The following is a 14,927-nucleotide window of genomic DNA, read 5'->3' as shown; positions in this document are numbered from 1 at the left end:
CAACAAATTAGCGTAGGTCAGCCTTCTTCACATCTTGTGAAATCAATGCATTTGCACTCTGTCCACAAAATCCATCATAAAACTAGAACTAGAAAGAAATATCCAATCAACCCTGTTAAGAGCACATTATAGCTTTTATTTCAAAATGCTAGTCCTTTTTAAAAAATACAAACAGATAAAGACTGACAGCAAAAAGCACTCTGACTGTTGGTTTTTTTTTGACAGTTCAGAGAACTTGTAAGTTTAAAAAATGTTCAATTTCCCAGAAAAGCAAGAAAAGTCAACCAATCTCAATGAAGAAGAGGCTGCGTTTTCATGTTCCCCACAGTGTGTTGCAGTGTTGACGGAGAGCTGAATTACTGTATAATGTGAATATTCTGACATAATTCAGTACCTGCAGTTTAAAAGGTGGTGGGATCAGATATAACAGAAGCAACAGGTGAGATTAAATGAGCTGCTAATGTGGGGTTTCTCCTCACAAAAAAAACAGTCTAGGCAGTGCAGAGTGAGAGCTGAGTTTACAATAATTACCCATTCAAGTTGTAAATCTTAACATATAAAATCTGATGTTTAACAGGATGTGTGTACAACAGCTCTGCCATAAATTCTACTTTTATGAAGCTTATACATTTTTAATTTTTGTTGACATCGTCAGAAAGGTGATAAATCTACTTTATGTTTATTATAGAGGTTGTAGTGTGTGATGGTGGTGAACTGGAGTACATTATATTGAAAAGTGTTCCTTATATTTTGTCCACCCCATTAACATACATGAGTGCTTTGAGCTAAATGCTAACGTCAGCATACATGCTCACAATGGCAATGCAAACAGGCTAAAGTTTAACAGGTATGTTTACCATTTTAGCTTAGCACATTAGCATGATGGGGATGTCATTAGTTTTGCATGTATTTGGTCATAAACCAAAGTATTGGGCAAATTAAAATTGAACATGATGATGGAGCGAGATCATCAAAAATCAATTCACAATTCATCATCAGGGGAAAATGAATGTGTGAACCTAATTTCATAGCGATCCATCCAATAGTTGGTGAGACATTTCACTTAAAAACTCAATGGTGGCACCAGAAGAAATGTTATTGGATATCTAACGTCAGTATCATTAACCATCTGAGAACAATGAATGTCTGTACAAAACTTTGTCCTAATCTGTCGGGTAGATGTTGAGATATTTCACTCGATGTTCAGAACTTTGACCTGCTGTGACCACTAAATGAAGCCAGGAGGATTCAAACTCTGAGATACTTCAGTCTGGATCAAAGCAGTAGACCGGCTGACTGTCTGACATTGCAATATATTAATAATTGTGATATATCAACTTAGCAGCAATCTGAAAGCTTTTTTTATTGTCTTCGGCTGATGTTTTTGAGTAAAAAACCTCCAGAGCACTCAGAGGAAGCACACATTTTGTTTGTCTTATCGTCAAACCCCAGCAGGAAGTGCTTGATCATACACAAGAGGTGGAGCAGCTGCAGCCTAAAGGTTAGAGAAGTGAACTTGTGACCGGCATCAATCCGGTCACAAGGGTTCAATCCCCGGACCGGCAGGATAAATCCCGGTGTGAGAGGTGAAAAAGCATCTTACAAGTGTGACTGTGAGTAACTATGTGAATGTGATCAGGGTGTTCCTGCAAAAGATGAGAGGTTTCCTCTCAGTGAAACTTCCCTGAATAAATAAATGTAAAAAAAACAAAAAACAAAAACACAAATGCAAGACATTGGTAGAGAGCGTACTGTATCTAAAAGCAAATCCCATTCATCCTCTGTTGGAATAATCCTTCCTCTGAATCTTTTCACCTCTCCATAAACCCAGAATCTTTCCTGCATTTAGTAAAGTGGTAGTCCAGCAGTCTACAAATGGGCTGAAGTCCATTTCGTGAGCACGCCGGACCGCCCCCCCCGCCCCCCGAGGCCCGGCTCTCAGTGCATTTGCCGTCTCTCAGCCCAGCATGGCAGCTTCCTCCTTCACAAATACACCGCTTCCTGCAGCTTGCTGAGATTATACTTTGTAGCTCACATTACTCTATTCTTGTGTTATTATGCTGCGGACCGCTGCTGGGGTAGGCTATAACATAAAGGGTTTAAAAGCAGGTGAGCGTCACCAGTGTGTAAGTAAGGTACTTCCTGCCCTAACATTCCCTAAAAGTACCCTGTGGTGTCTCGCCTCATAGTGGAGTAAGTAAAACACCCTTTTTTTTTTCCAAAGCTCAGCAGTTAGATAGAGCTGTATTTTTCCCTCACTATAAATTCTCATTTGAAAGTTTTCTCTCTTTGTTCCCCGACAGAGAAACACTCTCCTGGAGTTTCCTCTTGTGTTTTAAATCATTTCACTTTTGTTCCTGAAATCTCCCTTTTTCCTGTCTGTTTATTATGTTGAATGGCTTTAAATACTACAAAATCCATGAGGCTCAGATGTTGTTGCTATGGAAAAGACGATATTGAGATGTAGCAAAAGCAAAATGCTTCGTCATTGTTATTTGGAACAAAATGTTACGCTGTTGTTGCCGGATTAATTTATTGACCCAGAATCTGAGTGAACTAATTTAAACTGTGTTTCTACAAGATCTTTAGTGCTTGCATACTTCTCCCTGTGCTTTTCCTAATTCCCTAGTGACCAAAATCCTACTAGAAATCGGATTGGGGGGGCGGGAAACAAAAGCTAATTGGATTGTGTCAATAAAATTGTGGCATACTGTAACACTCTGTCAGGTTGATTGTGCACAGAGCAGAAAAACAATGTGACCGAGTGTTTAGACCGACTTCAGTCCTACAAGACAAAACACAGTCTGTCGACACAGCGGGGGTCTCAACGTTTGCTGGACCTCAGTATGACTTCCTCCGGCAAGGCGCTACTTTAAAGAGCATATAAAAGAACACTATGTTTCTACAGTTTATCTCATGATCATTACAACAAAACATAAAACGATTGCTGCTGTACTAACTCTTGAGAGTTGTAAAAACTTGTCTGACGGTATTATAAACGGCTGTGCAGTGTTTGCGGTGTTAAACTTATTTAGCACATAATTGCTTAGATTAAATTATTCTATGCAAGACAATAATGTCTCCACAAAATATAATTTATGTGCTTGCAAACATCTTTTCCTGTATTTCCTCAAAATGTCACCACCAAGAGCTCAGTAATGAGATGTACCTGCAGTATAACGCCGTAAGTAACCGGATACTTCCTGGATGTTTCTTACTGAAATGCTTCTTGGGAGTTGTAGTTTGCTGCTCTCTCTAGATTTGTACGTACACAACCACATACCTCTGATATTTTCTAACACAACTGATCATTTACTGATGCACCGATCATTCAATAAGGAGAGTTTTATATTCATTCAAGCCTTCAACTGCTCCAACTGTCAGTCACGTAACAGTGAACTCCTAAAAATAACTCTGCTAGACCTGACTTATTCAAGATCACAACCAATTTGACTGGTGGTCTTGATTTTAATCTTTTAAATGCTTAACTGAATAAAGCTGTACGTTAACTAGGTGTTTGACTCATTTCAAATTTCATAAATGCTCAAACATCTCATTAGAATTAAAAATCATTCTGTCTCCGCTCACCTGCTGCTCGGCCAGTTTCCTCTGGATCTCGTCGCTGTGGCAGACGTTGTAGACCACCGGCTTGGCCAGCTCCGCCTCGATCCGAGACAGCCATGTCCGCAGGTTGCTCATGTTCTTATCCAGCTGCTGCACCGTCACCAGCGTCTCCTTCAGCTTCCTCACCCTGCAGACGGAAAAAGAGAGTACTGCTGTAGTTAAACTGGTCAAAGATCATTTATACTGAAGACCAAAACCTGTCAGCAGTCTTGTTACGTTAATTCTTCTGGTCTTTCTCTCTTCTACATCACCAGTTTGAAGGAATTACACATTGGGTGCAGAAGATGAAAAACAGTTTAAAGAGTTTAAGGAGCAGTAGGCAGCTGGATGTTTTCTCTAACATAAACTAAGAAAGGGTTCCATGTTTTATAAAATTTATTCATGGAACCTCTCAAAGAATATTTTATTTTCTCTAATTTAATGAAACAGTAGGTCATGAACCCATTGTGTAAAACTGGGGGGAATCTAGTGAGTATTTCTGGCTGCAGAACAGTGTGTGTGAGATTGAGACAAAATAATGGTGATGAAGGAACATGTCAACCAGTGCAGCTGGTCTACGGCACAGAGGAATAAGATATATACAGATAAAACTTGTTAGCGGATAGATTCCTTTTCATGGATTTGTAACAATATAGAACATTGCCAGACTTCTCCAGTAATGTACAGAGATTGAACTCTTAGTTACAGGACGGTTTCTTAACTCAACAGGTACATATAAACACTCAAATTACCAATCCACCAAAAAGCAGCCCTGTTTGACAGATACATCGTCTTATTTTGTTAAAGTTTGTTTGCTAAATTCAGATTTCAGTATTCAAATAAACAATTTCTAAGGTGGTCACCTGCCTTGGAATGAAAGTTTGTACAATGCAGCATCTCTCTGTTCAAACACATTAAATCTGCTGAATGTCTCATATGAGAAGAAAAAAAATCTGAATCGGGACACTTTGAGATGCGGTGTGAACACAACCTCTCTTCACAGCGTAGAAACGTTGAGCGTGGCCATCCACGGTGAGAATCACACCCATAACCCTGCTTTTGTCAGCACCGCGTTCAGCTCTACACCACAGATTAGCGCTGTGGCGGGTTGTCACGGTGTCTGGGAAGTGCTGCTGTCATTCTCACGTATGACACAACAACAGGAGCCATTATAGCCGAGCTGCAGGCTGACCTACATCTGACTGAGAGAGCTGGGTGCAGTCTGGGAGAGAGACCGCATTCCAGTTCAGCTCTCAGGTCAGTGACCTACATCGGTTCATTCTCCTGCGCAAACCGACACAATGCAGAGAAGGGGTGACACTGCACCGCCGTGTGACCGCAGCCGGTGAGAGCCTTCCACCAAAATCCACCTCTGAGTGTCTAAGTGTGTGTGTGTGTGGTTGGACGAGTTAAACAAATACACAGCAGGTTACATCAATCTGCATGTGACACCAGCATTCAGCGCTTTGCTTGAGTGTTCTGGACACCTGCAGCCCAAACAGAACTGGATTTTTAAGTCTGATATTGATATTGAAATTTGAGTTACAAAATATGGTTGATATTCATTACATATGCAAAAACTTCGGATCCCCTAAACTATTTTTCTGTTATGACTCAAATATGTACTATGTGGGACATTTTACAGTTAGAGTTAGGGTTAGGGTTGGGGGGTTAGGGGGTTAGGGTCAACCCGAAAAACCAGAAAAATACATTTGCTCTGTTGTGGACAAACTATGTAACACTGACACTGTTTCTAAATGATCTCAAACATATCTTTATAATTTCTGGACTACAATTTCTTTTACTTTTCGACAAGATAATAATATGATTTATTAGTCCATCTCTACTCCGAGCCTCTTGAGTTGGAAAAAAGTTCAACTCTGACAAAGTAAATGCTCCAGTCACTGCTGGTTTTTTCTGCTATTCAATCAACAGATCTGTGCAATAACAAAAATGGAGGAAATTTTAGTGGTTCTTGTTGTTGATCACCGGCTGCTGTGTGATTTCTCACCACTTAGAGGAACTAGGGGATGATTGGAGATTTGTTTGTCTGTCATTATTGTGCTTTTGATTGCCTGAACATACCTGTGTGTGTAGCTTGCCTTTTCTTCCAGGTTGGTTCATAGCCAAAAAAAGGTTTTATAATTGGGATAAGAGGTTGCTCGCTCATTTGCTGTGTCTGTGATCACCGTCTGCTGCAGCAACGTTGGTGTTGTTGCCACATTTGGAACCACAACCCCACAATCCTCAGCTGTATTTTGACTTAAATGCTAAAATTGGAATGCTAACATGTTAACATGCCCACAGTTGCAGTTATGCATGTTTACAATGGCTGTTGTCAGTTTATTAGGCACACATAGCTAAAACTAATGCAGTCTAATAGAGCAGCCCTGGTATAATATAATGTTGAGCTTGTTGAAATTGTTTTATAAACGTGTTAAACTCCACAGTGATTTTAGAGGCAGTAATTTGTGGTGCTGCTTCCTTTATACTGACAGATGTTTCTATATTTCATCTACATCAATGAGAGGAAAAACATCACTCAGTATATAACCGAATAAAACCTCCAAAATAACCATTAAGTTGAATCAACGCCTCTGTAAAACAGGTTTAACAAATATTGAACATTATAACCTTAATGAAGGTTGGATTTATTACAGTTGCAGCTGTTGTATTATTTAGTTTTAGTAAGATGTACTTAATAAACTGGCAAGTGAGAGTACTGCATAGCGTGTTAGCATAATAGCATGCTTGGTGACAACGCATGCTTGAAATAATGAACCAAGATTTTAACTGTTTTTTGAGTCTCAAGTAAGAGAGCTTTAGTTTATCTGACTACATGAAAACATCTGTATAGTGACGGGATGCTCCGTGCATTCAGCTGCACATCACGAGCACAGCAGTATGGATGAGAGGGATGATATATATTCTCTCTATGGTGTGTGTTATCTTACTCTGTCTGTCCCCTGAATCCAAAAAAGGTATTAAATCCATCCTCATCCATTATTTATTTACTGTTGCTGTAGCAGACAGACAGCTGAATGATGCAACACTGACACCAACGCAGCAACGAGCAGCTGTCATTCCACCATAAACGAGGCTGCTTTGCTTTACCTTCCAGCCAACATGTCACATCAAAAACAAATTTTTTATGCTTTGCATAATCGGAACATCACAACATTTGATGCTGATGCTGCAATAACAGAGACTGTTGAGGGTTGTTCCTGTGCTATTTCTGGCTCCTGATGCATCTGCATGCATGTGTTTGTGTTTATGTGCGTGCATACAGGTGTGAGCTCAAGGTTGCATGCGTCTATGTGAGGACGTGGCAGTAGATGGAGGCGGGCGGAAAGCAACATCAGTGACATCATTCATGCCATGCTGCAGCGATCACACACGGATATTTAAAGGTTCATGCATCCACACAAAAAAAAAACCACACACACACCTGCTGTCCAAGCTGCCAGCTTGCAGAAATACCAACACACACAAGACGGCTGGAGCTGGCGAGCTGAATTGAATTTGCTCTGAATCACTTGGCGCGCGTCTGCCTGCCTACATGCCTGCACCGACAAAAACCTGGCCCATCCCCCTTCACTCCTGCTCTCCGTCTCTCCTCCTCCTCCTCCTCCTCCTCCTCCTTCTGCTTCTCTTTATCACAACAAAACACCCGATCTGTTGCCCTTTCACCCGTTTGCCTCCTCAGCCCCACATCGGCCGGGTGTGCTGGGGATGTGATGAGGTGCTCGGGATCAGGGCGAGAGGTACTTACGGGCCGGTGAGGAGGCTACTCCATGGCGATGGCTCATCTGCTAGCAAGCGCTGCCCCCCTCCCTCCCTCCCTTCCTCTTTTGCGGTGCACGTGTCCCCATCCTCCTCCTCCTCCTCCTCCTCCTCCGCTCTCTCCATCCTCCCTCCTCCTCTTCCAGCTCATCCAAACAGCTGGATTCAGTAACAGGTTCACTCAAGGATACACAACATCAGAAGCTCTTTTGAAAAACTGCAAATAGTTAAACTAACAGTTATTACCATTACTGATTAATGTGTCAGTTATTATAATTATTATTTGATTAACACTGTAGTCTATAACATGTTAGAAAACAGAGGTGATTGACTTTAAATTGCTTGTTTTGTCTGACAAACAGTCCAAACCGTACAACATTTACAATTTACAAAAATATAGAGCAGAAAGGTGGAGAATCCTAAAATTTGAGAAGCTTAGAACAGCACATATTTGACATTTTGCTTAGTAAAGATTTAGGATTGAGTCTGTCAGAGTGATATGATTCCTGCCCGTCTCTTTAAAAGTTTGGTTTCAGGGGAGTTTTAAAGAGTACGTACTTGTATCAGAACAGGACTGTATGAGTGGATGAAGGTCGTGTCCAGTGTATTGGATTTGATTTTTTTTATATCTGATTTGTCACAATGTGCACAATGTTTCAAATTTTGCGAATAAATGCAATTCATTCAGAATGGATGCTCACAGCATTAAAAACGTTATCCCTTTGAGTGAATTGATCCGTTAAGACTAATCTAGAGGCACTTTATCTACAGCATTTATTAGCATCAAACCAAAAATGTTACATTACTTTTGTCCTGCCGAGTGATCTTTTGTCCTTACTTTCCTAAATCATTACTCATTACTCACATATTTAGACTATATAAGGCTTAGACTATAGAGAAAGTTAGATGAATAGATGAAACAGTTTACCAAAGTGATTTCAAGTCATCCAGAGGGGAACATGAATCTGGACTAAATTCTGTGGCAAAACTTTCAATAGTGGTTGAGATATTTCAGTCTGGACCAAAGTGGTGAACTGAACAACAAACAGAGATTTGCTATGCCTGGAACCAGGGCTAAAAACAGAACTATTGAAGCCTTGAGCTGAATTAAATAATAATTATTAAATGATGTAATCTCGTCTACAACACAATTCGATGACAACCCGTCATTCTGTAATTTACTAAATCCACCTGAATTTCAAATTTGATAAAAGAATATTTTAAGATATGATTAGTGCTACAAAATGTTCATAAAAAATATAAAATGATCTAAAATGATGCACAAATCACATATTTTAGATATAGAGCTCCAGCGTGTCGTACTGTGTGTGTTGGTGTTTAGATATCAGAGCTTCAGGAAAACTCAACAAGACCAAAGACACATAATAAAAGAAAAATGAAATATTTACACTGAAAAAAAAATTCTGAACAATCTATAAAAGTGGAGCATTATTTTACGACCCGTAATATCCTGAAGCAACAGCGAAAACAAGCAGGAACACAGTAACAGAAGCCCATTAAAGTTAGTCCAGGTCTTTAACAGGTGCAGCTGTCGATTGCTGTTACCGTTACCGGATCTCAGACATTATCGCCAGCAGCACCGAAGCTGCTGACACAGACAGACCCAGCGGGGAACCTCATCCTGGAAAACCTCCATCTGCCTACTTCTTCCATTTTAAGCGAACCACCCCCGCGGTTCAGAGCACTAAAAAGCAATATATTACAGGTCTGAATAATGAAGTCTGATAAAAGTGGAGGAGAGGAATGAATGACGAGAACATACAAATAAATGGCAAAAAAAAAAGGCTTGAAGAAAGAAAACAGAAATGTAAAGCTTAACAGGGCTAGGGTTAGGGTTAGGGTAAGGGTTGGGTTTAAGTTTAGGTTTAAGGTTAGGGTCAGGGTTAGGGTTAGGGCTAGGGCTGGGATTAAGGTTAGGGTTAGGGTTAGGGGTTAGGGTTAGGGTTAGGGTTGGGTTTAGGGTTAGGGCCAGGGTTAGGGTTGGGTTTAGGTTTAGGGTTAGGGCCAGGGTTAGGGTTGGGTTTAGGTTTAGGGTTAGGGTTAGGGTCAGGGTCAGGGCCAGGGTTAGGGTTAAGGCTAGGGCTGGGATTAAGTTTAGGGTTAGGGTTAGGGTTGGGTTTAGGTTTAGGGCCAGGGTTAGGGTTGGGTTTAGGTTTAGGGTTAGGGTTAGGGTCAGGGCCAGGGCCAGGGCCAGGGCCAGGGTTAGGGTTGTGTTTAGGGTTAGGGTCAGGGCCAGGGTTAGGGTTAGGGTTGGGTTTAGGGTTAGGGTTAGGGTTAGGGTTAGGGTTAGGGTTAACAGACACGGAATACAAAACATTGACGGCTTCATCGATCTGTTTAAGTAATGGCTTTCTGTCATTCAGAGATAGGTGTCTTTTAAATGTTCGTTATGGTTTTATTCACAATGCTCACGTAATATTTGGCACCTGATGCACAAGACTGAGCGTTTAATTTCTGGTGACCTTCAGATGTGCGGTGGAAATTTACTGACTGTGATGGAAGTTTTCTGAGCTGCTGAAGTTGTGCACTGAGAAGCTTAGTCTCTGTTGGGTCAAGGTCGTTCATGATGTTCATAACTATATGTTTTTTATGTCATACATCCACAGACCCAGTCGATGTGTCATCTTGTATTGGTGTGTACTGTCAGGACTGTCTCCAAGTGGGAGATTCTGAGGTTGGAAGTCTGTATAAAGTGTGAAGATTCACTGTGAAAGCCAAGCATGTTCTATTCAAGTGTACACTTTACTTCCTGGATCCAGAATAAAAGCTTTCATGTAAGACAACAGAGACCAGAGAGTTGTATTACTTCAGTCTACTCCAGTTTACTATCATATATCCTCACATATGATTACAAATGTTGGTAATGTTGCTTAAAAATGGCTAAAATGATTACTCGATTATGATAATAGTTGCCATTTAGTTTTCTGTCGATTGATTTATGGATTAACTGATCATTAATTGATCTTGTGGTGTGTGAAGCCTTTTTTTTCAGTGATTTTTGTACAGCACATTTCAAGGGCAATTCATAGTGCTTTAATGCATTAATTATACAATATTAAAAAGTCTAACACAGTCTTGAAAGTAGGATTTAGGCTTTTTGAAAACGAAAGATTGCACACACACACACACACACACAACAGATTGAAACCAACAGTAAACCATAACTCAACTCCGCTGCCACATACACACTCAATCTCTCCACCTCACAACCTCCTTGTTCAAACCTCACACATCGCTGTGGCAACCGAGTCAGCCGGCACCACAAAAAGCACGGCATCATCATCACCATGACAACCAAGTCTACGACCACTTCAGAACAGAGCTTAATGGACTCGAGTGCATACTTCATTTATATGTCAGCTATTTCAACCACCGGACAACAGGACACTAAATAACGAGTCAAAGCTAAACAAACTGCAATTTAGAGACAAAACCCCCTCGATGTGACAATAAAGGAAGTAAATTTGTACCAGGTGTGGGGACACGGAGGAGGAGAAGGAGGCGAGAGGAAAGCAGGGAGACTGTTTTTTAAAAAAGACAAACATCTGCGTCGCATGCATCTTATTCAGACAATGAGGAGAGAGGATGGTGGCCCTCCCCAGTGGTCCCCCCCCCCCCGAGGCCGAGGGCCCGTCAGCACAAAGGCTCGTGTCAGCAGACGGCAGCTGCTGGGCCCGGTGACGGAGCACCCGGTTTGTTTTGGGGGACAAAGGCGAGCAGCGCACCAGTGTCAACGCATCTAATCCCTCGGCAAGTCAAACCTCAGCAGTCATCTGCCGTAACCTAGTGAGGCGAGACGCGGACAAAAGGCAGAGGGATGCCACAGTCATCACTGACTCTGAATCAGCTCTTCTTGAACTCGATCGGCGCTTATCAAAACATGTGACACAGTACCGCAGGACTCTGGAAAAGGGCCAACACGTATGAGCACTGACTCACTTCAGTTCTGTGGACTTCTTCTCTTCATATGATGGAAAGAACCGGAAGCTAAGTTAAAATTCAAGACTTTTTAAGACCTTTTTAATACAATATAGAATGCCAATTTAATAACTTTTAAGTAGTAATACCAACCAAAGTGTGAAATTATTCTCGTATTACTAAATTAATGCAATCTTCACCTGAATAAGCAGCAGAAAATGGATGGAACGGTTAAATAATGACATTTTTGACACTTTGCCCATTATGAGTTGATAAGCCTCCAGGCTACTGTAGCTAGCAGTAGTCACAGTGTTTGCTACAAGTTTGATGGTGCTGACTGAAACTCCACATAAACAGGACTAAACAGCCTCCTGCAGCACAATCCACCGTCGAAATAATCATACTTTTAATAGGTTAATATCGTCTTTTGACAGGCCACGATCAGATACAAAAGAAAAAAACTAATGTTACAGTCTACAGCAGGTAAACAAATAAAAGTTGTGTAAATCGCTCAGATTATCACCTGACTCTGCCCCTCAGCACTACGGAGTATTTTTTTTTGCATCTTTCAGCTCGTTGTTTTGGTTGTACGGCTACAACTTTATTGTTAGAGAGATAGATATTTCCCTCAGGAGTTAGTAGAGACTAAAACAGATAAAAGTAGAGTGAATATTGGTCTTACATTCATCAAGTGGATTAAATATGACTCCAAATGAATGCTAATGTGTAAATATGCAACTGTTTGTTAACACGTTTGCCATATTAAATTTATAAGCTGGTAATATGTGAAGGTTAGGGTTAGGGTTAGGGTTAAAGTGGCCAAAAATCAGACCAGTTAATGAAAGTTTAAGCTATAACATCTGCTTTCTTCCACCTGGACACATCCTAGAAAAAGCAAAATTAGTTTTTTGGACCTTAAACACATAATATGTAATGGAGTGTGATGACGGTGTGAAGTAGCGTGGGATCATGGGAGTTGTTTTCTTCATTGTTAAACAACCAGCTTCTCCGGGATAGGATTACTCCAGTGTTCATCGTTCAGGATGTTTTTACCGGGAGCTGAATTACCCACAGAGGTCTCCTGCTCTCCAAAACAAACAGACCTGGTGATTACAGGTAAAAACACTGAATAAAGCAGTTTAACCTAAAAAAATCAGTGTTTCTCTGATGATGTTCAGCGAGCACTGGACTTCCTGGAGGGGTTGTTAGCTGAGCTGCTGTTAATGCTGCCAACATTTGCCCAGTTAATTTCTCTGATAACTTAAGATCCAGATGTCCGGCAACTAAAATCCTTCATCCGGCTAACAGACATAGTTAAAAACAACCAAAATTCATCATGAAAATGTGACTTAAAACTGAATAAAAGTCAATTTATAACAGTTTGTGTGGAACAACCACAACGCAGATGTATTATCTTGTATGTGTGTAAGTTACTCTTTGGTAGACGCCATTGTAGCGGACAAACACAGCGCCGCCGTATGCATCTTGTGCGCTATACTCTTTGGTAGAGGAGGTATGACGCCATTGACAGGCAACCAAATGAAATTGACTGTTACTTTGATTAAAATTACAGATTTCTCTGGGATAATGTCAGTACACAACTCAACAAAATATATATCATAGGTCTAGTTGTTTTTAGACATTTTAATGCGGAATAATTACATATTACATCAACTTCCAGCCAATGGTGGTGATCAATCTACTTTTTTTTTGGTGTAATTGTGCAGAGACAAACCAATAACAAAGGTTTATATATATTTAACAGGAATCAAACCAGAGAAAAAACAAAGTGCAGCACCTTAATTGTCATCAGCTTCTTGCAGTGTGTGTGTTATCACTGGCTCACAGAGCTGGGGGAGTGTCCTCTAGTAGCGTGCGTGCCTGACTGGATTAGACTGCTGGGAGGTTAAGTGAGGCCCGGAGCACTGATCTACAAAGCTACTTTTAGCTCTGTCTCTACTTTTTACCCAACCAACACACACACACACTAGCTGTGATTAGTCTCAGTGCTGGAAAACATAGCTGAATCTGTCTCTGAGAAGTGAGTATATGTGCTCAAACTGACCATGATTACTAATATTTGTCATTGTGACCCTGAGCCAATATAATACAAGTAAATACACCCGATGGCATCCTTTATCTGGACCCTGACTTGCTCTGATGGTTTTGAGATGTGAACAGTACAGACATGATAAGAGTGAAATGCTTCCCTGATCATGTTAAGCAGATTTGTAAAGACCAGTATGGCCAGACTCCCCGCGTTTATCTACTTAGTGGGTTTTCACCCCCTCACTACAGTCTGACACAGAAGATCCTGAGCCTCAAATCCCACAGTGGGTTTTCACTCTTGTTCATCTTAATTGCTCTTAGGGTATCATAATGAATGTGACACATATTCAGGTGAAGATAATTAGTTTTCTTTATCTGAATCAAGGGGTTTAAGGATAGATGCTGTACAGATTGTAAAGCTCACTGAGGCAAATGTGGTGATTTTGGGTTATATGAATAAAAATGACTGTGAGCCAGGTTTTTATCACCCCACATCAGTGTCGGACCTCACTAATGCTCTTGTAGCTGAATGACAGCAAATCCCTGCAGCCAGTTTCTAATATCTGGCAGAAAACCATAGCAGAAGAGAGCAGATTAAAGCTCATGGTTTCACATATCAGTGTAATGTTCGGCTTTCCACATAAAGTCCATTATCTTCTATAAAGACATCTTGTTTACACTGGGAGAAATACACGAGGCAGAAATGTTGCTATGATACACAGTATGTTACCTGTAGTTTGTGCACTGAAGATGTTCTGTTTTCATTGATACAACTCTATAAGAAAGTGAACATTATTACAGTTTTTTTTAGATGCATTTTACCAAAAGGCGGTCGGCCCTATCGTCTATAACAAATACACTGTGTTTCCTGTCAGCGCTTCATAATAAAAGCCACCCTGTTTCTCCAGTTGAGCGCTTTATTGTGAAGCACTGGCAGTAGGAAATGGTTGCATTGCATCAGCAGTAACTCCGCCACTAACAATAAAAACTACAATATAGAGAGACAATTACCATTCATCATTGAATGACTATTGCGGAGAAAATGCTGACTACAAATAGTATTAAAAAAGGGTTTGATTTCATGTTCAACTTCAAACTGTCATTAAAAATGTTTTAAGTGTCCTGATATACAAATTTTAAGGCCAATCAGAAATAAGTATCTTCTGTGGTTGCTGTATAATAAAAACACTAAATCAGAGTGCGACAAGTGCACATTCCATCACAGCCACGAGGCTCGTGCCTCTGCAGCGACTCATTAACAGGCTTAGCCTTGTTATGCTGGTCAGTCCCTGAGGGGACGAGGGGGGGGGGGCAGCTGAGGGGAGGGGCGGATCCACTATTGTGTGTCACACTCCCTCTCTGCTGCTGCCCCCCTTCTATTACAGACTGAGGGCATGTCTCTGTAACAACCTGTCAGTCATAATATAGACACTCATCCGCTTGAATTTTCTACTCAGTCCACAATAATGGAAAACATTTAGACTGTAATATAAGGAGATGAAAATCACAGACAATATAATTGAACTAATAATAATAATAAAATGTAATACTCT

General features: G+C 40.7%; 1 protein-coding gene across 6 annotated transcripts in view; it reads right to left on the bottom strand.

The window, feature by feature from the left end:
• The window catches only part of syne2b (spectrin repeat containing, nuclear envelope 2b), a 167,165-nt gene that overhangs the window by 18,046 nt on the left and 134,192 nt on the right, over positions 1–14,927 (bottom strand). For all 6 annotated transcript variants that reach the window (XM_067614887.1, XM_067614886.1, XM_067614890.1 and 3 more), the window contains one exon: positions 3,589–3,751. In XM_067614887.1, coding sequence (XP_067470988.1) covers positions 3,589–3,751 — 163 coding nt within the window. The remainder of the gene's footprint in view (positions 1–3,588; positions 3,752–14,927) is intronic.

This window comes from Thunnus thynnus, chromosome 16 (genome assembly GCF_963924715.1).
Source record: "Thunnus thynnus chromosome 16, fThuThy2.1, whole genome shotgun sequence".
In the NCBI taxonomy this organism is placed as follows: Eukaryota; Metazoa; Chordata; class Actinopteri; order Scombriformes; family Scombridae; genus Thunnus; species Thunnus thynnus.
The sequence above is the reverse complement of the archived record's forward strand: the minus strand, read 5'-3'. Positions and strand labels throughout refer to the sequence as shown.